Source organism: Xenopus tropicalis, chromosome 9, assembly GCF_000004195.4.
Source record: "Xenopus tropicalis strain Nigerian chromosome 9, UCB_Xtro_10.0, whole genome shotgun sequence".
Classification (NCBI taxonomy): domain Eukaryota; kingdom Metazoa; phylum Chordata; class Amphibia; order Anura; family Pipidae; genus Xenopus; species Xenopus tropicalis.
In genome coordinates this window covers 76,552,180-76,578,938 of record NC_030685.2, presented here as the reverse complement: position 1 = coordinate 76,578,938, position 26,759 = coordinate 76,552,180, and the positions used below count along the sequence as shown (strand labels likewise).

Genomic DNA, 26,759 nt, shown 5'->3' with positions numbered 1-26,759 from the left:
GATTTGGGGTAAGTGCTTATTTGTAACCTGGGTACCCCTGGAACTATAGCAGGGTGACTGTTACCCCAATGTTTCTATATATCTGTAACCTTGTTATGGGCTAAGGGGGCCCAGTCTGAAGGCCAGTTAGGGGGGATTTGGGGTGAGTACTTATTTGTGCCCTGGGTACCCCTGGAACTATAGCAGGGTGACTGTTACCCCAATGTTTCTATATATCTGTAACCTTGTTATGAGCTAAGGGGGCCCAGCCTGAAGGCCAGTTAGGGGGAGATTTGGGGTAAGTGCTTATTTGTAACCTGGGTACCCCTGGAACTATAGCGGGGTGACTGTTACCCCAATGTTTCTATATATCTGTAACCTTGTTATGGGCTAAGGGGGCCCAGCCTGAAGGCCAGTTAGGGGGAGATTTGGGGTGAGTGCTTATTTGTGCCCTGGGTACCCCTGGAACTATAGCAGGGTGACTGTTACCCCAATGTTTCTATATATCTGTAACCTTGTTATGGGCTAAGGGGGCCGAGCCTGAAGGCCAGTTAGGGGGGGATTTGGGGTGAGTGTTATTTGTGCACTGGGTCCTCCTTACAAGAAGCGAGTGGAGCAGTAACAGTGTTTATATTAATATTAGGGCGCTTTACCAGGTAATTTTTTTAAAAAACATAAAAAGGCAGTGAAATGCTGGTCAACCTTAATTAAGCATTTATTAAAGAAAAAAAAAGTTTAATAAATACAGCAGGAACATTTACAAAAAACATACATACAAAGTGACTGACATTCAAAAAAAAAAAGTAAAGATGTTCAGCTTTAAGACAGATATAACTTATTCCGTCCTTGCGATATTTTTTTTTAAGTATACAAAATAAAAACAAAAAGCACAGCAGCTATTGGCCGGAATCTGCTGAAAGCACGTAATTGCATTATGGGAAAGCATATTGCAGTGTTATATATCTGTATTGGTGGAACAGGACTTCTTGGGAACATAGGACAAAGTGCTCGAGATACAGAGAACAGGGTTGGGCTGAATTTTTATGGTGACGCCCAAATCCTACGCGGTTGAACATTGGGGTGGGTGGGGGGGGGGAGAGAAAAAATAATAAACAAAAATACAAAGATTAGAGCTTCAAAAAACGAAGCATTGGCTGGACAGAATGCTTGCCCCCAGCAAGCCGCTTAGCAAGATATGTACTAGCCAAAATTCCTTTTTAACCCATCGGGTGCTGGTGAGATCCAGATGGCCCATTATAAAGGAGTTTTCAAGCCCAGAATGGGTTAAAAGACACACACAAAAATAAAATGCGTTCCGGAAAACCCTCTAGCACAGTTGCTAATTGTAAACAACAGGTTTGGGGGAATGACATGCAACTACTCACATAGGAGGATAAGCCTAAGAGTCCCTTGCATAATAAATGCAATTACTGCTATGGGTTGGTTAAGGCATAGTCGTCGGGAAAGCGTTACCATTAAAGGGGCCCCTACGCCTTCGTTCTTTTAAAAGTTTTCTTGCGTTTGTGACTGCGTAATCATTGTCCTTTTCTTTCACCCTCTCCATTTTATGAAGGCGTCTATGTAGTTTCTACCTTGCCTAAGGTGCCATTGTACCAAGCTGGTTGCCCACAGCATTCCTTCTTTTTCCTATGACCCCTTACAAAAGTCATTGCAAGAAGCATGACTGGGAGGGGCAAGGGCAGGTGATGGAGGCCACGGATGCCCGTAGAAAGAATTAGCATAAGACAATAGCATTAGGGGTATAGGGTAGGGGGTCTATACGGACCCTTTAATCACATAGGGGAAAGGGGGGGTTATTCACATGGTGGACAGTCAGATGCCAGTTCAACCCTCAATACGCACTAATGTAATCTACACTGTCGTTCTCAGAGAAAACAATGGAGTATTTCCTATGTGTTTCTATCAAAAGGTCCCGCTCTGTGCTCTCTGGGATCGGCAATACCATAAGTCGGCACCTCTAACCTCCTCTCTAGCACCTTCATGGAAACAGCCTTGCATGGAGTCTATGGAGTTTCTCACCTAATATCTCTATTTAAAATAATAATCAAAAACCCTATAAAAAAACAAAAAAAAAAAAAAGGGGTACCATATTATAATTTTCCGTGCAAACAGGAACGGGTTAAGCCTGCGGCTGTTTCCTTACAGACAGCTTAAGCTGGAAATGAATTGTACAAGTTGCAGAGCATCGTGGGACTGTTCCAATGGCTTGGCTACATCACCAGGACCAGTATAGGGTATGGCATTTGCCTTGCCCCCCCCCAGTATCCAAGGGGGCCCCTTTGGAAAAATAAAGGTTGATAAGAACACAAAGGACATAGAATGTTGTTTAACAACGTTGTTATATTTACATCAGGGGTGCCAAACCTTGGGCTGTCGTTGAACTGCTTCGACCAACGTCCCATTGACCGCTAAAGGCAAGTTGGACATCCCTGAAATATATCCCCCCACTTTGATTGGGGCCCCAGCCTTCATGCAATGTTAGGGTCCCCCAGCTCTAATTGTGGCCCTGCAGTCCATGATAGTAAGCTACGCAAAGTTTCATTGTACACTTGAAGCCAATGACACCATCCCAAAGTGCAGTTTCATTAGTATCATCGGACCAAGAACGTGCGCCAGAATACTGGCTGGTGATTGGACAGAACCACAGGGAAATCCAGTTGGAAGGTTTGGTTGTTCTGATATGATTATTTTCGCCCCTTTTCTCCTATACATTCCTATTCCATTTGGGGGAGGATTTTTGGCATATTTTCCATTGAAAATTTCAGAAACGACGGTTTCTTTCCTTGGTCAACATGCGGAGTCCATAAAGTACCAGACACAAGGTGTTTCCCTTGACCACCAACAGAATGTAGAACTATCTGGCAGCTCCCTTCATTCAGACCGCACCCATTATTGGACTTGGATTTTTCTCGGTCAGTACGGAAAAAGGTTAAAAAAAAAAAAATGGCTTCACATGACGCTGCAGCTCTTCGCTTTGTCCTTCCTCAAGTCCGTGGCCACAGCGCTCAGTTCCGGCCGGCTCGGCATGTGAGAGATTCTCTTTGTCGTTCTCTGGGTTTTATTCCTTTTAAGATTTTTGTTAGTCTTATTCACACACGCCAGGGTGGCTACATGAAAAATGTCTCTGACGCTGTTCTCCGACTGTAACGCTGAGCATTCGATGTATGTGGCTGCGCCGATCTGCTTGGCCATGTTTGCCCCCTGCCGGGAAAAGTAAATAAAATCAGCGGTCAGTGGATGGTAGGTAATTGCCATTGGAGGCTGCCATATTGTTTAGCACACAGAATATTATTACAGGTATAGGACCCATTATCCAAAATGCTTGGGACCAAGGGTATTCCGGATAAGGGGTCTTTCCATAATTTGGATCTCCATACCTTAAGTCTACTAAAAAAATCAATAAAACATTAATTATACCCAATAGAATTGTTTTGCATCCAGTAAGGATTATTTATATCTTAGTTGGGATCAAGTACAGGTACTGTTTTATTATTACAGAGAAAAGGGAATCATTTAACCATTAAATAAACCCAATAGGGCTGTTCTGCCCCAATAAGGGGTAATTATATCTTAGTTGGGATCAAGTACAGGTACTGTTTTATTATTACAGAGAAAAGGGAAATCAATTTTAAAAATCTGATTTATTTGATTAAAATGGAGTCTATGGGAGACCGGCTTTCCGTAATTCTAGCTTTCTGGATAACAAGTTTCTGGATAAGGGATCCCATAACTGTACTAAATAGTAGTTTTTACTATGCAAAGGTATCTCAACATAAACTACAAACAAAGCTGGAACATTTATATAATATACAGTTTGGTCATTTCCCTATGGGACCGAACTCTAAATTATATTCTTATAAATGGTGCATAGTGATGTCACCAGTTATAGTGATGTAATTTCTGTCACATGACTCACTAAAACTTGTATATTATAATAAAGTACCCCAAGTTGTAAAATATGAGGATATTACAAGTCACCTCGGACCGGTCATGGAATGCCTCTGTGACTTAGAATATCCCTATATTTTACAATAGGGGATACTTTATTCACTATATTATACATAAGAGCCACAAATATCCTGCAAACTATATCCTTATAAACAGTGGTGATTATAATTGATGTCATCAGTTATAATCAGTGCCTAGTGATGTAATTTCTGTCACATGACTCATTGAAACTTGGACCTCGTGCTTTTACATAGTCACGGAACTCCTGTGGTTTATAATATCCTTATATTTTACAATAGGGGTACATTATCCATATGTGTGTATATTTAATGCAGAGGGTAAATACTTTGAGTAAATAAGGTCATGTGAAGCCAAAGGCAGCTGCTCGCTAATTCCGACAGAGTGTTGATCACCGCGGATCCTGACAGCCCAGGGTGACGTCGGCACACACTAATACCAGGCTATGATCCTAATCTGGATTTATGTGAAACTCTGGGGGATTAGGATAGCACATAACGATACATCTTAATTACTATCTAAGGACTGAAAGAGCCCGGTAATTGCCATGGCTTTAGCTATATTTAGCTACAATACAACACACGCTCGGCATTCACCTTAAGCGCCAATAGATACTTCCTAGTGTGAATACAGGTTCTATTAAAGGTGGGCATACAATAAGGGGGATACAGAGCTGGGTTAGGGCTGGGGCAGAGATACCACTGATCCCCGAAGGCATGCCCCGAAGGCATAGAGGCAGGGCAGGCAATATATGATTGACAGCTCAGATTTTTCATTTACAATTACTTTCATTTTCCATTCAGCACTCCCTAGATAGCAAATGTATAAGATTTTGGGGCGATACTCAGTTTGCCTTAATAACAGCATATGCCTTAATAATAGTATATGCTAATTAGCACTCTTAAGGGTTAAATGTTAGGGGGAATTTTTTTTTAACCCTTCCCGATCCTAATTAGCATATGCTAATTAGGATTCGTATTGGCCGAACCCAAAAAAGTGGGTTCGGTGCATTCCTACTCTACTCACATAATACAAAAGGATTTGGAATTTTTTCATAGGGCAATAGTTCCCCTTTAACGCTGCTTTGTGGCACCATGGACGGAGATTGATCCCAGGGTTCATGTTTATATTGTAAGTGTTATAGGGAACATAGACTGTAAGCTCCGCAAAACAGCACTTGGGCACGTGGGATTACCTGATCGTAAGAGACTGGCGTCTGTCTGTGGTTGGATAGTTCTACTAATGTGGTTAGATCTGTCCGAAGGTCGGATTTGCAGCCAACCAGCAGCATTTTGGTATTGGGGCAGAACTCCTGAATTTCACCTTTCCACTGTAGGGAGAAGAAGAAACATATTAGGGGTTAGCGTAAGCGACACATTCAGCAATTAGCGACTTATATATGTAAACACTGACACCCACATATGCCAGAATGTTGATCAAATAAAGCAGATGGTTAATAATATGGTTTGGAACAGTTCCCTAAGCCCCGCCCCCTGTTCCCCTGCTGATCTGGCTGACTACTTTGGGACAGTAGTCGCCTATCCTCAGCCTGCATCCTCCCAATCCCACAATTCCATGCACACAAGATGTCAATAAGGAAAGGAACATCACAATTTGTAACATCAATGTTTTAGTCCCTCCTCCCCTGCCAGGATATCAAATGATACAGAAAGAGAAGAACTGTTTTGCAGCTGGATTTCAGCATATAAAAATGGTATTTATTCATACTTTTTGAAGGAACAGATTACGGGTATATTGGTATATTACGGGTATTCCAGAAATGGAGCTAAAGAGACAATGGAGGTTCCAGGCTGCCTTCCCCTGCAGGGGATTTCTGCAACATTCTCTGCTGTATATCACCTTGTAGAGCAACTGTGTCCAACTGGCTGCTTAAGCGTTAAAAGGGAACACATGCCTTGTTTATAATCAGCAGGAATCTTCCCTTTGTTGCCCCTGTATAGAGATCCATGTCTTCTACACACATTAATTGAATGTGGCTAGTATTTATGGCTAGTAAACAGACCTCTTATCTTAGGAAGCAGAGGCCAGAATGAAGGATCATGGGAAAGCCCTATGGCTTTCACAGGGCTGCTGTAAACTGCAGCAGCTTTTATAAATGTTATAAAATGTCTTTGACAAAAACTCATGACTGTGTCCGACTAATGCCAAGTACCAGATAGTTGCCCACCCAGGTTTAAAAGATTTTTTTCATTTGTAAGAAGAAATGTGAAGGGGGAAAGAGATCAATAGAGCTCACCTTTTTAAGAACGCTGTCGAGGGTCTCGGGGCGGCTAATGTCGAAACATATCAAGACGGCGTCGGAGTCTGGGTAACTTAGAGGTCGGACGTTGTCATAGTAAGGGGAACCTAGAAATGAAAAAAATAAATAAATAATAATGAATATTTGACTGTTATGAAAGAAAAGCTGTACCCCCTCCAACCACTATGGCATCACCACCATGGGTGCAACTCACTCAAGGCACATTTTGGCGACACATTTACACGCAAAGCGCCTTTTTTCCCCTTTTAACTTCAAAATCCAGCACTACCAAAGTGGGACAGACGAGAACCCAGGCCTTTTTGCCCACAGCCCAGGTTACTACTCTTTTATGTCCCTTATTAGGTTTCCCCTTACTTTGAAGATAAGTCTCTGAATCCATGCTGATGCTGAACTGACTGATGGGAAGTTTGCTCCAGGCACGCTGCTAATTAAACCCCCCATAAAAAGGGGCCACAAAGGTAAATTAAACATATTAAGTGCTGCCGTGTTCAAAAGGATATATTATACAACTTATAAAAATACAATATATGAGTAACAGAGCTACTGTAGGAGATGCCATGTACGGCAGCGCTATCCCTCCTGTTCATCACAAAACAAATATTTTGTTCAACACAAATATAAAGCCCCCGTCCCACTTCCCGGCAATGAAGAAGCCAAAAAATGCACAACGTAAGCAGAAAGCCGTACAAGTCAAAGAGAAGAATATTTAGGATAGACAAATAAAGAGGCCACAGTGGCATTCCTTTCCTGCACTGTAGCGCCTCTCTAACAAGCGCACTGACGGCTGGAATGCTGGGAATCAACAACAGTCGCCCGTATGTATACACAGTGTGTGGCAGAAGCCTTTTAAGACAAAATTTCCAAATTACTGGTCATGTGGCCGTAACCATTACCCCCATTCTGAGCGGGGGGGAGGATGCGGAATGTTTCTCTTTCATGTACCAAAACACATACCTCATTCTACATCTGGGATCCATTGCAGCGCCATTGATAACAACATGGATTATTGGAAGCAGACTATGGGCAGACGTGCTGGCAGCACGAATGTCCCAACCTCATGTAATAGCAGAGCCCTAACCCCAGAAGCAAAACTTTCCTTTAAAGGAAAACTATACCCCCAGAATGAATACTTAACCTTTAATATGATATAAACTCTTACCAAAGTGGAATATTATATATAGTTTAAATATTGCCCTTTTACATCCTTTCCCTTGAGCCGCCATTTAGTGATGGGCTGTGTGCCCCCTCAGAGATCACATGACCAGAAATAATGCAACTCTAACTGTAACAGGAAGTAGTGTGGAAATAAAGAGACATAACTCTGCCCATTAATTGGCTGATGGGGCCTAGCATGTATGTGTGCCCTTGGTTTGTTTGTCAGCACTATGAATCCTATATTCCTTGTGGTGACTATGTATTTATTACATTCAGCCTTGCACTATAGGAAAAGGCTGCTGCTCCCCTATAGTACGGCACATACAGCAGTGGATTTCACAGACCATTGTGCTGCTGAACTGCAACTCCCATAAGCCTTAGCTGGTCAACTGCCTTTTCTTATTGCAGCAACAGTTATGCCTGCTCCATATGCTTCGTTCTGCCTGTCCATATGTACACAAAAACAATTCACTGAGGAAGGTGGTCCTTCTGTGTGTTTATTCCACAGGCTCTGTCCTTGTTTTGCCTGAATACCAGGGGAACGAGGGAACCAGGGCCACGAGACATAGTTTATAGGCAGATTTATGCCTGCACAGGAATTAATACCATGCGGAATCTCCCCTGGCCTCACCCATAGGCAGATCCTCCCAGTGTGCATACCTGGGTGCTTGAGTCACGACTGCTCTCCAGCCTGACGCACCATATATGAGCATCCAGTGTGACATTCATTAGGGGAGCTTCATCCATAAACAGTGCCAACTATCTGCTCTTCCCTTCCATGCCCTTGTTAGCTCCGAGCCAAGGGTGTGTAAACACAGAATGGTCTGGGAACATTTTTCTTTATATGTTATAATAATATCAGTGCCAGCCAGTGACCAAAGATACAGAACATCCTTAAAAAAAAAAAAAGTGTCTTTCCTCTTTCTTACATGACAACAGTTCAGCCGTGCTTTATGGCAGAGATTCTAGCTGCCTTTATGACTGCAGAAATCCTAGACCCGCTGATACCAGCACCACAGGATTAATCAGCACAGTCGCTAATGGTATATTTAGGGTAATGGAACACAGCGCCCTGTCTGGCCCAGTCACCGCTCCTACTGGCAACACATGGATCGAATACAGGTGGACCTTCATGGACAAAATGGTCAGTCATCCAATGGCCTTACAATAAGCACCAATGACAACTGGATAGCAGCTTCGCTGATTGGCTACTGGCCCCTACATGGATCTGGGATGTGATTTAGAATCCAGCAGCAGTGCATATTAGCATCCAGAACAGCAGAATTCACTGAGCTGGCAGTTAGGCTCAAACAGATGGCAGTTTTGCTGAGACCCAGATAAGCTGCATGGCTGAGAGACTTGGCTAACACTTCCCAGGAATGGGCAAACAATGCCGACAAGTAACAGCCAGAGACATTCCCATGTGACACAGGCGGCGGCGCTGATACACACAAACTTTTCATTGGTGTGAAACAGCAGTGATGAAGAAAACGGTGCCAGGAAGCCCAGGTTTACAAGCTGTGAAGCGCAACACATAGGTGCTGATGGAATGGAAACTGGTATAAAAACCCGAATGCCAAATGGAGCAACACCTATAGGAACGCCAGTCCTTCCTGTCTGCGATGATTCAGACATTAATATGTAATTTGGCTTTAGTTTCCCTTTAGTGCCACTCTTTTGATAGTCACAGCAACAGCTCTTTTGTCTGCAGTCCGTTTCATCTTTGTATGCCCTTTAACCTGCCCACCATATGGCGAGACTCTGTTGGGGGTCATAGGACTCTAATCGTTGCCCGGAACCTATAAAGAAGTGGGCCCCAAATGTTACAATTCAGCTGGGTCTCAGAGAAAAATGTGGGTTACTGAGGACTGTTAGTATATAAAGTCCATTTATTGCGGTTCTGGAGGTTGAGTCTGTTTTTAATAATGGTCCATGGGGGTCAGTTCCATGCAGTCACTACAAATCCAAGCCAATCAGGGTGGCATAAACTTACTATATAAAGTGTCCTTCAAATCAAATACAATATACTATCATATATCAGCTAACATGCAGTAAGGTGCACTCCCCAGTCATAATACTCTCATACTTATCACTGCAGAATTTAAATGAAAGCTGTACCCCAGAGACCCTAAAGGCCCTGCGGCTTGAATGCCAGACCATTAGAGACCCTCATGCAGTTTCACGCACTGTGTCTTTGATACAATGAAGCAGCCTCCCATGGCGGGGAGAGTCATGAATATTTCAGCAATCAATCACTTCTATGGTAATGTACAGGGGAAATAAGGAGAGCAGATGGGGAATGGAGTTTTGCGCTGCCCTTGGGGTAATGGCACACCAGGCATTTTAATTGCCGCAATCTTCTCAGTGAAACCTGTGGCGATTTCCAACACCTGCTGCCTCTGCATGCCCCTTCCCCTGTCAGTGTATGGGAATCACCCTGGCTGTGGCACATACAGGGGCTCTGCCATCTGTTATCTAGCGGTATTCACTCCCTTACATATATTGCTGCCAAATCAGCCTTTAAAGGGGAACTAAACAACACTTACAGATAGGTCACTTTCAAAGCAAAAGGCAGAATTCTCCCCATTCATTGGCTGATGGAGCCTAGCATGTATGTGTGCCTTGGCTTGTTTGTGTGCACTGTGAATCCTATGATCCCTGGGGGTGGCCCTTAATTCTTAAAATGGCAGTTTTCTATTTAGGATTACTCAATAGCACATACAGGTATGGGATCCGCTATCTGGAAACCCGATATCCAGAGAGGTCCGAATTACGGAAAGCCTGTCTCCCATAGACTCCATTTTAATCAAATAATTCAGATTTTTAAAAACGGATTTCCTTTTTCTCTGCAAAAATAAAACACAGTGTTTTGTATTTGATCCCAACTAAGATATAATTAATCCGTATTGGATGCAAAACAATTCTATTGGGTTTAATGAATGTTTTATTGATTTTTTAGTAGACTTAAGGTATGACGATCCAAATTACGGAAAGACCCCTTATCCGGAATAACCCTTGGTCCCAAGCATTCTGGATAACCGGTCCTATACCTGTACTACTAAAAAAGTATATTTGTATGAAAATGGTTTGTTTACATATGAGCTGGTTTATGCAATATATTTTTACAGAGACCTACACTGTTTGGGGGTATAGTTTTCCTTTAATTAGTGGCACGATAGCTTTATAGAAATACTCATAGGAAAAAAAAAATTTTATATATATATATATATATATATATATATATATAATTTTGCAATTTTTAAATTTTTTTTTATATATAATCATCTGTAAATATAAGAGCAATCGGAAGCGGTAGCCATGTGTCCCTTTCTCTACTGCTGTTTCTGTCTCTTAAACAATGTAAAAGGCGTCAGTGTTGCATGGTTGCACAGTTCTGTTCCTCAGCTGCCTGCTGCTACATTGTTTCAACAGTCCATCAGGGCAGAGACCAGAAAGGGAGAGCCAGATTAGAGTTACATTTACATATAACCATGGGAAAGTTGCTTAGTTACAATTTTATTTTTAGGTTTATATTGCCTTTAATTCCTCTCCCATTAAAGAGAGGGTTTGATAGAACCCTAATTACTGACGGTGAGATCATGTTGGGTTTCAACATCACCAAACAGATGATTAATATTCACGCAAGGTGTTAGTAATCTGCATATACACGGCACAACGCCAGCCCCTCTGAGTGAGATCTGACAGTTTGCCCTCATCAGGGCGTCACCTTAAGGAGAACTCAGACTTACATCATAGAAGGAAAGCCTTAATATCTAGAATTTTCTAGTTCTCCCTCAAGGGAAAATAAATTCTCTAGCAGGGAGAGGTACCTATACTACAAAGGAAAAGCAATCGCCACTCCTCTGATCTAAGCGGTTGTATTCATAATTACTGCATAGCTTTGGTATGAACTAGAAACCATAAATGCTTCCATGTGAATATTATATATATATGTATATGTTATCTATATCTATATATCATGCAATGATAGATCCCGGTCTCGTGAAGTGATGAACAGGTTTATCGCCGATCTGACACATTTCCCCACTAACCCTCATGAGATGAAAGCATGAGAGGAAATTATTCTGAACGACTGCACATTCCAGAGCTTTAGGTATTTGCCCTGAAGATTCAGGAAGGGGATATTTTATAGGAATGTATCGTATGCAATATTACATATATCCTCTACTGTAAACAGAGGGGTTCTGTGACCATATAAAGGCACAAGGCTGCAGGCTGAGTTATACAGGGAACTCTGAGTATCACTCATGTATTATAAGGGATAATGTACCTCCTACTGTAAATGATAAGGATATTAGCAGTCACTGAGGGGTTCTGTGACCATATAAAGGCACAAGGCTGCAGGCTGAGTTATACAGGGAACTCTGAGTATCACTCATGTATTATAAGGGATAATGTACCCCCTACTGTAAATGATAAGGATATTAGCAGTCACTGAGGGGTTCTGTGACCATATAAAGGCACAAGGCTGCAGGCTGAGTTATACAGGGAACTCTGAGTATCACTCATGTATTATAAGGGATAATGTACCTCCTACTGTAAATGATAAGGATATTAGAAGTCACTGAGGGGTCCTGTGACCATATATAGGCACAGGGATGCAGACAACTCTATCACTAGTGTATTATAAGGGATAATGTACCCCCCTACTGTAAATGATAAGGATTCCAGGACCATAAGGCTTGGTGTTTTCTGCTCAGCTCTGATCTACTTTATAATATGTCTGCACCCAAAGACAGGCCTTACATTACCCATGAGTATGCATTTTTGCACCAAAATCCACTCCGTGTGTCCGCACTAAGGCGGCGGAGTGTCTCCGGGTGCAGACCCACCATAAAGCAGATCAGAGCGGAGGGGCAGGCCCAGAAAAACACCCCTCGTGGCAGTAGCCTAAAGGCACAAGGTGGTGCAACACTGACGCAAGGTTTAATGACTCGGAAAGCCCAAACTGTCGCCCTCTAGCTATCTTAAGGGAAGACTTCTGAGAGTTGTAGCTGAACACTAGGATTAGTTCTTGGATTAGTCAAATATTTGCCAGACTTATCCTACTTTGAAGGCCAGTAAGAAAGGGTCACAGGACGGGTTTCAACGTAGTTCAGATATTTTTAGGATTTAGGTTTCCTACACGCAAGCAAACTTCGTGCAAGTGATTATCCACAAATGCCAATGAGACTTGCCACGTTTCAATGCAACAATCGCTTGCACCAACATGTTCATGCAACAGGGCAATTTCGACCATTTAGCCCTACCTCCTGATCTATTAATTATCGTAGGCACCAAAGTTCCCCAATTCACCCTATAAACATCCTTTAAATAACTTTTCTGGTAGACAGTGAGAGTCAGGGTAACAAAGAAGGATGTGCCTCGATACAATCAGAGGAAAAATAATCCACCATAGTCCTAAAATTGGCCTGAACAAAAACAAATCTCAGCTTCTCTTGTTCTAAATCTGATCTCCGTTCTATTTGCCAACATCCTTGTCCCTCATACAATCAGAGTTCCTTCCTTTTGCCCTGATGGGCCTAACGAATAGGAAGGAATCTTGGAGAATAAAGGAAATAATTAAAATAAAACAAACTACCTCCGTTCTCCTAGTAACCCCCGAGATATCCTTCTGCTCCAGGCTACGGGTTATTGAGGTACATGGGACTCCCGTTCCCTACTCAAGTCCGCATGGTAGAGAGGATATATTTACAGTTGTGGGAAAGCTATAGTTCTGCAGTTCCTCTGTACAAAAGTGCTTTGTGTCAGTGCAATGTGATCTTCTCTATTCATATTCTTTCCCCACATTTTTGACATTCTTTGTAGGAAAGCCTTGGCATGAAATGATACAGTTAAGGTAACTACGCTGGCATGGATTAATGTACATCTCTGCCAGAACCTCATAGAGCTGTAGAAGCTTTAAGCAAAGCCTTGTTGTTACCCTTCCAGCTCATGATCAAAAGTAATGGTAGCCCAGACACAGTCTATGGAATTCTTGGCTTCTGAACACACCACTAAACCACTTTTTACATATTTTTATCTCAGAGAACTCATATTTTATCTCAGAGAACTCGCTCTAGGGTTTTAATGATGCTTGGTTGCCCATTGGATATATTTTAGGGCCAAATAGCAAATTTCTCAAATCCCGTCTATGGGAGAAACAGAAGGAAGCCAACGTTCTACCGTCAAGAGTTCTACAAACAAGAGCTGCCCAATCACAGCACTCATTTAAATCCCATACCCACCCCATCTTATTAGGCTTGCATTACTTATTCTGCTTCCAAACGTGTTCTACCTTTGATTGCAACTCCTGCAGAGATGTCAACCTCCCAAAGCTGACTTCCAAGAGGTTTTTGGCCACACTCTATTATACATGGCCGTGCCCATTTATGTCCCAACCACTGTCCTAACCTGATTTCTAAATCTGGGCGACTTTTCAGTTCAAGTTCAAGGTTCTAATAGCAACTTCTGGTTACATTTACGTTACATTGTAGATAATGAATTTAATGTGTCATTTAATGTATGAGGCGACTCAGTGTTTCCTGCTGTTCCACTATAGCCTTGAGTTCAGTTCTGTCCAGGCCACTGTCAGCGCGGAATTGGTATATTTCCCTGGGGCCTCAAATAGATCAATGGTCCCTAAACTGTAGGACTTGGAGTAGTGGCAGGTGGGGCACACCTTGAAGGTCAGTTATGGTGAGAATAGCGGAGAATGTCCATTGGCTCTTCTAGATACACCTGTCCTAAAAGGTCAGTTAGGGCTGACTATTTGCTATCCTGGATAATCTGTACCCATTTAATCAACTAACGAGGGCCTTGACCAAGGGGTGGACTTGAACTGAACACATTTTAGACCAGAGGTTGACCAAACAACTGGTTCCTGATGACCCCACTGCTCTCTGTTGTGGTGAAATTAGATTGTAAGTTCTTGTGGAGGATGGACTTATGTGAGTGATTGTATAGAGGACCATTCAGAAGACTCAATGTTTATAGAACTATTCATGAGATCATCCGAGACAAAACCACATATGGTGCCAATCTATGTGTCCATGATCTACGCCTACCCAGCAGCCCATTAACAAGCAAGCACAAGCAAGAAAGAACAATTTGATATCATAAAGGAAAAGGCCTTTGTAATCCATTCAGAACATTAAATCCCAAGGCCCGTTGGACTTAAGCCTACAAACATGCAATGTTCTTTGTTGCTTTATTACTAAAATACTGCCTTGCCTCGGCGGGAATCTTACACAAACAAGGGAATAAGTTTCTCCTCATGCCATTGTGCCAATGAATCACTCCCTATAAAAGAACCGCCGTTTGCAAACTTTCTCCTCTTCTGGACTCCGTCTCCTGAACATGCCCCAGCAGATCAGGTTGTGCAATCCGATCCAGGAACCCGGCCAACGACTGGGAGTCTGAAATATTTGGCAGATCGTCCTAATCATTTCAATGCTTTCGCTTAGAAGCTTTACATCGACGGCACAAAGGGAAGCTTCACCGCAACGGGGCGATAGCTACAATTTTTAATTAAAATGTAATGCCCTTTCATGTATAAAATTGCATTTGGTTGTACATTGGGAAAAACAGGGGGGTTGGGGGAAGCAGAAAGCGCTATTTCTAGTCCTCCACAAACAAATTGCTGGGCGCTTAATGAAACGTTTGCTAGGCCTTTGTATGGAAAGCGATTAAAAAATCGTTCCTCAAACAACACAAACAAGAGAAAGTCTGGATTCTATATACTGAGCTTTAGCGTTGGATGCGGTACTGGAAACCACTGCCGCCACTTTAATAGCTTGCCAGGGGGGGCTGCTTATAAAGGAAATCATCATCAAAAAGGCATTTTAAAAACAATTCAGAATGTTAAGAAGATGGAGCAGTAATGGGAAAATGGGGATTTACTCACATTCTGCAATCGGTTGTAGGTATTTTTGTGCCTGTCTAGCAGAGTAAATTGGTATGGCTGCATAGCCTTCCTTTTTCTCACAAGGCAGCACTCCTACCTTGCTTTATGGCTGAGATTCTAACTATCTATTCCCCCCCCCTCATTGTAAGCAGCAGTCCTGCCCTGCTTTATGGCTGAGATTCTAGCTATCTGTATAACAGAGCATTCTGTCACAGTGGCACAGATCCTATCTGATCCCCCCATTGTAAGCAGCAGTCCTGCCCTGCTTTATGGCTTAGATTCTAGCTATCTGTATAACAGAGCATTCTGTCACAGTGGCACAGAGCCTATCTGATCCCCCCCATTGTAAGCAGCAGTCCTGCCCTGCTTTATGGCTTAGATTCTCTTTATAACTCAGCAATCAGTCATGGTATTTACACCTACTAACTGAACCCCATTGACATAAGCAGCAGTCCTGTCCTGCTTTATGGATGAGATTCATAAAAGAACAGTGTCCCTAATGGAAACCCACTGTTACAGCAGAACTGCTTTATGGAATCTGACCACTGACACAATGTGGTGCTACCATAATAGTCAGGATCTCAGCCATAAAGCAGGGCAGGACTGCTGTTACAGTGGGTTTCAGTTAGTTTCTGCAATCACTGTGACACAAACTAAATCCATCAATGTATGCTCTGCTTTATGGCTGAGAAATACAGAATATTTGAAGTGTTGGGTGGATATTTGGGATATTTGTCTCTTAATAGCCGTGTATTGGATATGCAAGGGGATTTCAAGCTTTTATTGCCAATTGGAATAAAGCATCCCCTTGTCCCTGTGCTTTAGTACAATGGCCTCTCGCTAATGGAAGGCGTCAGGGTCTGTGTTATTAGGGAAGCGCTAGAGAACCAGCCATTCAGTGTCCTACAGAGTGAAATCTTAGAGGCTTCAAAGAAGCAAAAAAATAAAGGGGGGGGGTGCGAAATGTAGAAGTTTCACTCCTGAGAAATTAGAGCCGAGAATTCAGGGGCCCCTCCAGCTTTTTCTCACGCTGAACTCTGCTATTGTGGAATCTGTGTGGGTTGCATTCCGAGCAGCAATTATATTTGTAAGGAAACCTTTGGGGTAGGGGGGGTGGGAATAATGCTTGAAAGCAGGTTTCCATTGTGTATAAAGGGAACAGTGTAACGTTAGCCGCGTGCATAGGAGCGCTTCCAGTCAGTAGGTTATTTGGTCTGCTCTATAATTGCACATGTGTTTGTACTGAATAAACAGGCAGCCGAGAAGCCCTACAAAGTGAAAGTAACAGTGATTTCTTCCATTAAAATATCAATAACGGTTTGGCAATAATTGTGTACATTCCTCCCAACACTGCCACTTGAATGTTTTGGGCCACCCCTAGCCATACCCACATTTACCCCCCATCCTGAGACATAACCCATTCCTTTTGGAGTAAGCTAGGGTTGCCACATCATAGTCCCGCCCCATGAATTCATGTCTCCGCCCCCTGCGATACCACACCCTGTCCACTGATGTCACGTCCCCGCCCCCACCTGGATCTAAGGCCACGGAAAAGTAGCACCCCCCTAGAATAAGCACTGCCCTTGTCATAAATCAAGAGGGCTGTCATGCACAAGCAGATACAGGTATGGGACCTGTTATCCAGAATGCTCGCAATCTGGGGTTTTCCAGGTAAGGGATCTCGAAATTTGGATCTCCATACCATGGGTCTGCTAAAAAATAAATGTAAACCTTAATTAAACCCAATAGGATTGTTATGCCTCCTATAAGGATTAATTATATGTAGTATGAAGTATTATATTAGTATGAAGTACCAGGTACTGTTTTTTTTATAACACAGAAAAAGGGAAACGTTAAAAATGTAAGTTATTTGAATAAAATATATTCTATGGGAGATAGCCTTTGCATAATTTGGAGCTTTCTGGATAACAGATCTCAAGCCTGTACAATGAGGAGATGTGACCACCACCAAGTCACTTAGGATTTTCCGTCACTTTAAAACAAAAGACAACCAATCAGGGGAGTGCATAAAATCCCCATAGTGCAGAGTCACCCACACCCTACGTGTTTTCTCTCATTTGCGGGCTAATTAGAAGCAGGCTCGCTGTCAGATGACATAACGCTCTAGTGACTGGCGATTTTTCTTGAGTGAACATGCACGCCCCAGAGCCACGGATTAATGTTAATTGAATGACACCCTTGCCGAGGCACCCATAAAACCCAGACCTTTTAAATATCTACTGGGGGGGAACTGGCACATTGTTACAATCTATTGAGCCATAGAGAGAAAGGTTTTACTGTATAAGAAGCATTGATCCCCTCGCCTGTTGGACTTGCACTCATTTACATACATATAGCACTGCCATATCAGCCAGACACATAAAACACATGGCTGACTAGTAATGTGCTCAGGGGGATACCAGCAGAGCAATCTGCACCGTGCCCCCCCCCCCCCCAACCAGCTTAGCAATCAGCCAGCCAACATGTGCATTTTATTAACAGCCAGTCTAAAGGGTGGAGGGGGGCAGAAAAGATTGGAAACTCCCTGCACAGCAATGTGGGAAATATACAACAAACCCAAGGATTTGGCTGTTGGGGGATGCTGGGAAGTGTAATGAACGAACTGGAAATTCAAAGCCCATACAGTCTCAGAATGGCAACGGCACCCCTAGTGCTCAGAAAAGGTGCCAAACTGGCAAGTCCCAAACTAACTACCGCTGGCATGGAATGGGGGTTCAATAATCCACATGAGTGACACATGAGTGACTCCAAGGAAAGCATGGAAAGGTGCAGTCGACGGCAACTTACTCCTTTCTGGCTACAGTGGCAACTGAGTAAAATATTGCATATCTAAAGGGGAACTAGACCTCAAAAACTGTGTTTATGGAACAGTGAAAATATAATTGCATTCTAAACTGTATACATTTATTAAAATCTATCATTGGCTTAAATATTATTTTATACATATAATTCCAGTTGGAAGCAGTACAACAAGAATATTGCTGAGCACAGAAGAAGCAATGATATCCTCTTTCCCAATCCCTCTTCCTGCTCCCACCCCTGTGCCCCCTGGGATCAGCTTACAAGGGCCTGGAGATGTAACCAGGATGCCCTTGGAGCAGCAGGATACACACAGACCCCCCCCTTCCCCCTCTTGTGCTTCCCTGTCAAGCAATCACAGGTCTCTCCTGCCATTTGTCATCGGCCCTTTCCTTGGCTCATCCAGTTCCCATCCTGTCCGCCCCGGCTCTCCCTTTCTTGTACAGATCTTTTAACGCTGTGGGAAGTGACAAAAGCCATCTCACCAGTGGGGTTAAGGCGGCAGTGCAAGAATTCCCTTAATGTTTATTTATGGAGGAACAAACTTTCATGGTAAAGTTTCTCATTGCAGCTCACTGGGGCTTCGGTTGAACAGGCAGGAACAAAGGCAAAGCAAACAGTCCCCACATACACTGAAAAATGGTTTATTTCTCATCCGTTTCCAAGGACAGAACTGCCGGTACAACATGTTTTTGTTCCATGCCACAGGTGTGTACACAACAGCCACCTCTGTGCACACTGTGCCTCCGAACTACATATATTTCACACAAGAAAGGCAAATAAATACCCCAGGCGGCCGGGCCGGTCTTTCCACCTTTAATGACACCGCGACAGGATCAATTCTGGAGCAGATCCCTATCCTCAGTATCCATGTACAGGTATGGCATCCGTTATCCGGAAACCACTTATCCAGAAAGCTCCGAATTCTGGGAAGATAATCTACCATAGACTCCATTTTATTCAAATAATTTACATTTTTAAAACGGATTTCCTATTTTTCTGTAATAATAAAACAGTATCTGTACTTGATCCCAACTAAGATACAATTACCCCTTATTGGGGCAGAACAGCCCTATTTGGTTTATTTAATGGTTAAATGATTCCCTTTTCTCTGTAATAATAAAACAGTACCTGTACTTGATCCCAACTAAGATATAATTACCCCTTATTGGGGGCAGAACAGTCCTATTGGGTTTATTTAATGGTTAAATGATTCCCTTTTCTCTGTAATAATAAAACAGTACCTGTACTTGATCCCAACTAAGATATAATTACCCCTTATTGGGGAGGGAACAGCCCTATTGGGTTTATTTCATAAGGAGTTTAATTAATGCTTAAATGATTTTTTGGTAGAATTAAGATATGGAGATCCAAATTATGGAAATACCCCTTATCTGGAAAACCCCAGGTCCCAAGCATTCTGGATAACAGGTCCCATACCTGTATATCCTGCCCCATTCTACAAAAGGCATGCCAACAGCTAGGGTTCCCTGGCAAGCAATGAGTTAACAGAACCAGCCCTTCCTCTGAATGAAGAGCTGAGCACCCAGCACCCTCGTGGTGCAGCCACCCAATCAGCAGACCCATGAATGGAAGAATGCAAGGAATTTATATAGGAGCCTGCAACTTTTAAACAGCATTCCTTCCAAAGCCTAAGTGCCAAAAAAGGGCCCGGAGCTGGAGCAGACTGGCCATCGGATACGGCAGCCACCGCCGCACTTCTATGTTCTACTAAATGAGCCATGAAGTTATAGTAATGCAATGAAATGAAAATAAAATCTAAAACTCTAAGCCTTAGGGCAGAACAGCTGCACCAGCAGCCACAGGAGAAAGCAGCTTCGCTACACAGGGGCAAATGTGTATAGTAAGGCAAGGGGTCAAGGGTAGTGCCAGAGGTGATATAAAGTACTGACTGACACCTTCAGTGCATTTTGGGAGGTGTAGTTCAACAACAACTGGCCATGCTTTATATAACCATAGGGGGGAAGCAAGCGCTTTAATCCATGCCCAAATTAACCATTCAGCTGCTGAAGTACTACTGCCATCAAGTCTAGATACACCAGCACCAATTTGTATGGATTCCTGGGCCAATCAGCGCCCAATCAAACAGTACGTAGTTTTGCATTTCAGAACAGGCCCATGGCACCACATAACCCCGCCCACATCTTTATAAGTTTCTCCGCCCACTGACCCACCAATTCTTCCCAAACACCCTCGGATTATTCAGCATTCTTTATATAGCACAGAGATCATTCAGCAGCAGATTGCTTATTATTCACATCAGTCCCTGCCCCAGTGGAGCTTACAATCTAAAGTCCCTTATAATGTTCATTAGCGTCAATCTCATCACAAGCCCTTGCAGCACTCTGCAAGGGATACCCCAAGGGGAATGAAAATCCTCTCTCCCAATGAATTTGTCCCTTTATAGATGCCGTGCAGCAGGCAGAGGGTTAAAGCTGAGTAAATAGAGTGGGTGATGGTTTGGAAGCGAGCCCCCCCCCCCCCCCCCAGAATGCTGTGGGCAGAGCGTATGGAATGTTTATGTTGATTGTCACTGCAGGAAGCTGTTGCCTAGAAGGTGCCAAGGCCTCATTACGTAGCAGTTATAGGCTCAATGTGACCTTGGGGCATGGGATGGCACGTACCCGTCGCTCTGCATGAATAATGAATGTATCATATGTGAATGTTCCACACTAAGCGCGATTATTAGCCAGCCCAGCGCCTCCATCCTCATCCATTACTCACACACCAGCATATGGCACCGCGAGCGGAGGCTTCTCATTCCCTAGGAGGCTCATTCACATCAAACACAGTAATTATTCCCCATTTCTAGATTCCAACGCGGCAATGGCCTTGTGCTCCAGGCCGTGGGGGGGGGGGGGGGGTGGGGGGGGGGGGGGGTGGAGTGAAGAGACTGCACCGTTCCCCTTTCTGGGAAAAAGCTAGAACTGTTGGAAAGTGTGGAACATAAGGCAGGGGAAAGAACGGGATATTGTGTAAAATAAGGCAAGAGGGAGTAAGAGGTTGCAGCTGCAGGATACTGTGCTTAGCCAATGACACTTAGGGGATACAGGGATGAAGATGTAGAGATGTAGTTCAATCGCTGTGATTTTGTAAAAGGACTCCCCTCTCCACCTAGAAGAGTTCTGGCCACAGAACATTGATTAAATAGAACTACAAATGCTAGAACTTACTGTCTGAGACTGCCCAGCGCCTAACCCCTTGCCAGCGCCTAACCCTAGCTGGCCCCTAACACCCTAGCCGGTGCCTAAACCTAGCTGGCCCCTAACCCCCTAGCCGGTGCCTAACCCATTACCCAGTGCCTAACCCTAGCTGGCCCCTAACCCCCTAGCCAGTGCCTAACCCTAGCTGGCCCCTAACCCCCAAGCAGATGCCTAACCCCTTAGCCAGCGCCTAACCCTAGCTGGCCCCTAACCCCCTAGCCGGTGCCTAACCCCTTAGCCAGCGCCTTACCCTAGCTGGATCCTAACACCCTAGCCAGTGCCTAACCCTAGCTGGCCCCTAACTCCATAGCCGGCGCCTAACTCTCTAGCCGGGCATAACCCTAGCATAACTGTTATTCCACTATAAATTATGAATTCATTCCGATTACTATGTAACTGCAGATTAACGCCGACCCAACATAACAGACTGGCACAAACGCCAATTACACAGACTCAGGCAGGACCACATGACCCAGGCCACACTGATGACAGAGACTTGCCATTAGGACTTTACACACAAGGGAATAGTTACAATGTATCCAACAAAAACATAAATGAAACAGATGCAAGTGCCAGTCCATCACTCCCAGGCAACTCCCAGGCACCCTGCAGCAGAATGTTTATTTAAAGGGATATCGCAGCTTAAACTTACCAGACGTATCCCAGAGACTCAGCTCTATCCTCTGCGTGTCGATTTCAAAACTGGCCGTGTAATTCTCAAATACGGTGGGGACGTAATTCTGAAGGGGAAGAAAGGAAAATGCATTTGATTAGCCCAGATCATTCCAGGGGCAGCAACACACACACTATTCCCAGGGCTTTGTCCTTCCTGCTTGGGATGGGGGGTAGATTGATTGACAGGTGGGTGGGCACCAGTATTGTGGGGTCTTTATCCATCCTACTGGCTATTGTATGAAACCTGTGTGTGGGACGCAGAATCACTGCTAGTTTAGGAGAGAGGGCCGAGGAGCTCCAGTTGCCCCTTACTGTACAACCAAAGGCCTGGGTAGGGACGGTGAGAGTTGTAGTTTAGCTACAGATACAATGTAGCAGATTCCTGGAATACTGGGATTTCCCAAACTTGTCTAGAGGTGTAGGCTGATGGGAGACAGCGGAATATACTGATGTACAACAGGATTTCATGGCAACATTAACCCAAACAGCGGTCTAGAACCCCAGATACAGGGGTAGAACAGTAAATCAGAACACATTGCATTAAAATCAGCCCCCCCCCCCCCCCACAAATACTGCGACTTAATCCAGATTCAAACTGATTTGCTTTTCACATGCAACACAACAGAAAGGGATTCCCTGTCCCACAGAGCTTGCACTCTCCCTCTGCACAACAGGCACATACAGAATTAATAGAGCCCAGAAGAATACGCCAGCAGATGGTTTTAGGGGGTTCATTTATGACCCTTTTAATGACTGCCCACCCTACAGTAAATCCACAGGAGGGCCATCAAAGCGAGGGGCAGTTGTGTGTTGGGGGGGGGGGGGGGTAGGTTACAGACGAACAGGGTCCCTTAAACAAGCCAGGATCAATCCAAAGGCTGAGACGTTGCAATACCATCTTCAACCAGCAAATGGCGCTCAACAGCTGCTATACTTAGTAGGCCAGTTTTTGTAGGCTGTTTCCATGGCTGGTAAAAAAAAAAAAGAAGATAACTGTACAAAAAGGATCAGCCTATGGCCCTCCAGCTGTTATTCCAACCCAGTTACTAATATGGAGGTCCCAGGGAGGCTGAAAAGGAAAAAAAAAGATATATTTCTTATCTGCAGCCACTTAAACATGAACAGCTGGAGGGCCACAGGCCGGACATCCTTGCTGAATAGCCCAATACAAAAGCTGGAGGGCCACATGATACTGAGAGTTGCAGTTGCCCATAGCCTTAAAGGGCAAGTGTGCTGGGTAAGGGGAAAGTTACACTGCCCCAATATGAAATGGAATGAAGATTCCCCCTCCATGCAAATCCTATGTGGGCCCCTGAGGGACCTACCTCAGGGAAGGAGTCCTTGGCAAAGACATGGAGCAGGGCAGTTTTGCCACACTGGCTGTCCCCCACCACCACAATTTTACATTTCACATTCTGGTTGGGATCCATCATTGATTTGCTGGCCAGTTTCTGACTCGTTCTTCTTTCCTTCATTGATGTTTATGGGGAAACTTTCCTTCCTGATGAGCAGAGAGTCGGGGCTGCGGCGAGACCCCCCCGGAGCAGCTTGATCCACCAGCGGCAGCGGGGAACCCTCCTACATCCAACGGCGGAGATGACTGAGCTTTGTTACTCTACTACTGACAGGTTTTATAGCGGGCCCCGCCCCCTGTCCCTATTCTTCTGTAACCGGAGACTCCGCCACGCCCACCCTTTCTCCTTGTATGGAACATGCGGCGAGAGGACGGAGGGGAATCAAACTATTGGGCTGTGCGGAGAGTGCGCCATCTAGGGGACTGTGCCGGAAGTGCCGCAGTTTGGCAATGACAAAGCAAGGGGGGCAGCTCAGGCAGATGGCTTTGTTTTCCTAAAATACTGATTTGGGTTTTTTTTCGTTGGGCCTCATAGGAAAGTGGGTAAATTTAAGGAATCGCGGCCAGTGACCATAAATGTGTTGCTGCACTACATATATCAGAACCAAGGATGCTGTGAGTTGTAGTAAAACTGAGACTGAAGGGCATATTCCCGTTATAAATGCTATAAACATCTCTTTTGCTGTTCTGAAACAATTTGCAATTGGTCTTCTCTTTTTTTTTTTACTTACTGTGTTGCCTCTTTCTAACCTAAAATGTACAAAATACTGTGGCTGAAGGGTAACAGCTACACCCAGCCCTGCCCATTGTAACTCAGCAGCAGGGGGCGCTAATGTGTGTATTGGCTTTAGCGCATCCCTTAGCTTCATTCACTGTAGCCTGGGATGCCTACCTGCTGCCCTCCAGCACTCACATCTGTAATGTACTGCAATGTTTTCAATGGTACAATGGAGAGATGGTGCCTATAGTAATAATAATAATAATAGTCTCTGGGAAGGGACTGGGGCTGGGGGATAGCAGGTATAGTAGGGAGAGATGGTGCCTATAGTAGCAGTGGGGGGATAATAGCCTCTGGGAAGGGACTGGGGCTGTGGGATAGCAGCTATAGTAGGGAGAGATGGTGCCTATAGTAGCAGTGGGGGGATAATAGCCTCTGGGAAGGGACTGGGGCTGTGGGATAGCAGGTATAGTAGGGAGAGATGGTGCCTATAGTAGCAGTGGGGGGATAATAGCCTCTGGGAAGGGACTGGGGCTGTGGGATAGCAGGTATAGTAGGGAGAGATGGTGCCTATAGTAGCAGTGGGATAATAGCCTCTGGGAAGGGACTGTGGCTGTGGGATAGCAGGTATAGTAGGGAGAGATGGTGCCTATAGTAGCAGTGGGATAATAGCCTCTGGGAAGGGACTGTGGCTGGGGGATAGCAGGTATAGTAGGGAGAGATGGTGCCTATAGTAGCAGTGGGGGGATAATAGCCTCTGGGAAGGGACTGGGGCTGTGGGATAGCAGCTATAGTAGGGAGAGATGGTGCCTATAGTAGCAGTGGGATAATAGCCTCTGGGAAGGGACTGTGGCTGTGGGATAGCAGCTATAGTAGGGAGAGATGGTGCCTATAGTAGCAGTGGGATAATAGCCTCTGGGAAGGGACTGTGGCTGTGGGATAGCAGGTATAGTAGGGAGAGATGGTGCCTATAATAGCAGTGGGGGGATAATAGCCTCTGGGAAGGGACTGGGGCTGTGGGATAGCAGCTATAGTAGGGAGAGATGGTGCCTATAGTAGCAGTGGGATAATAGCCTCTGGGAAGGGACTGTGGCTGTGGGATAGCAGGTATAGTAGGGAGAGATGGTGCCTATAGTAGCAGTGGGGGGATAATAGCCTCTGGGAAGGGACTGGGGCTGTGGGATAGCAGGTATAGTAGGGAGAGATGGTGCCTATAGTAGCAGTGGGGGGATAATAGCCTCTGGGAAGGGACTGGGGCTGTGGGATAGCAGCTATAGTAGGGAGAGATGGTGCCTATAGTAGCAGTGGGATAATAGCCTCTGGGAAGGGACTGTGGCTGTGGGATAGCAGGTATAGTAGGGAGAGATGGTGCCTATAGTAGCAGTGGGGGGATAATAGCCTCTGGGAAGGGACTGGGGCTGTGGGATAGCAGGTATAGTAGGGAGAGATGGTGCCTATAGTAGCAGTGGGGGGATAATAGCCTCTGGGAAGGGACTGGGGCTGTGGGATAGCAGATATAGTAGGGAGAGATGGTGCCTATAGTAGCAGTGGGGGCATAATAGCCTCTGGGAAGGGACTGGGGCTGTGGGATAGCAGGAATAGTAGGGAGAGATGGTGCCTATAGTAGCAGTGGGGGCATAATAGCCTCTGGGAAGGGACTGGGGCTGTGGGATAGCAGGTATAGTAGGGAGAGATGGTGCCTATAGTAGCAGTGGGGGCATAATAGCCTCTGGGAAGGGACTGGGGCTGTGGGATAGCAGGTATAGTAGGGAGAGATGGTGCCTATAGTAGCAGTGGGGGCATAATAGCCTCTGGGAAGGGACTGGGGCTGTGGGATAGCAGGTATAGTAGGGAGAGATGGTGCCTATAGTAGCAGTGGGGGCATAATAGCCTCTGGGAAGGGACTGGGGCTGTGGGATAGCAGGTATAGTAGGGAGAGATGGTGCCTATAGTAGCAGTGGGGGCATAATAGCCTCTGGGAAGGGACTGAGGCTGTGGGATAGCAGGTATAGTAGGGAGAGATGGTGCCTATAGTAGCAGTGGGGGGATAATAGTCTCTGGGAAGGGACTGGGGCTGTGGGATAGCAGGTATAGTAGGGAGAGATGGTGCCTATAGTAGCAGTGGGGGGATAATAGCCTCTGGGAAGGGACTGGGGCTGTGGGATAGCAGGTATAGTAGGGAGAGATGGTGCCTATAGTAGCAGTGGGGGCATAATAGCCTCTGGGAAGGGACTGGGGCTGTGGGATAGCAGGTATAGTAGGGAGAGATGGAGCCTATAGTAGCAGTGGGATAATAGCCTCTGGGAAGGGACTGTGGCTGTGGGATAGCAGGTATAGTAGGGAGAGATGGTGCCTATAGTAGCAGTGGGGGGATAATAGCCTCTGGGAAGGGACTGGGGCTGTGGGATAGCAGGTATAGTAGGGAGAGATGGTGCCTATAGTAGCAGTGGGGGGATAATAGCCTCTGGGAAGGGACTGTGGCTGTGGGATAGCAGGTATAGTAGGGAGAGATGGTGCCTATAGTAGCAGTGGGGGGATAATAGCCTCTGGGAAGGGACTGGGGCTGTGGGATAGCAGGTATAGTAGGGAGAGATGGTGCCTATAGTAGCAGTGGGGGGATAATAGCCTCTGGGAAGGGACTGGGGCTGTGGGATAGCAGG

General features: G+C 44.9%; 1 protein-coding gene across 1 annotated transcript; it reads right to left on the bottom strand.

Annotated features, from left to right (window-relative positions):
• Positions 1–676: 676 nt before the first annotated feature.
• Positions 677–23,610, bottom strand: rnd3 (Rho family GTPase 3). Its single transcript, NM_001004920.1, is given in 5 exon segments — positions 677–3,201; positions 5,162–5,296; positions 6,224–6,333; positions 22,005–22,092; positions 23,353–23,610. Coding segments are annotated over 5 exon segments (735 nt in total). The 5' UTR covers positions 23,503–23,610; the 3' UTR covers positions 677–2,949.
• Positions 23,611–26,759: the final 3,149 nt, after the last annotated feature.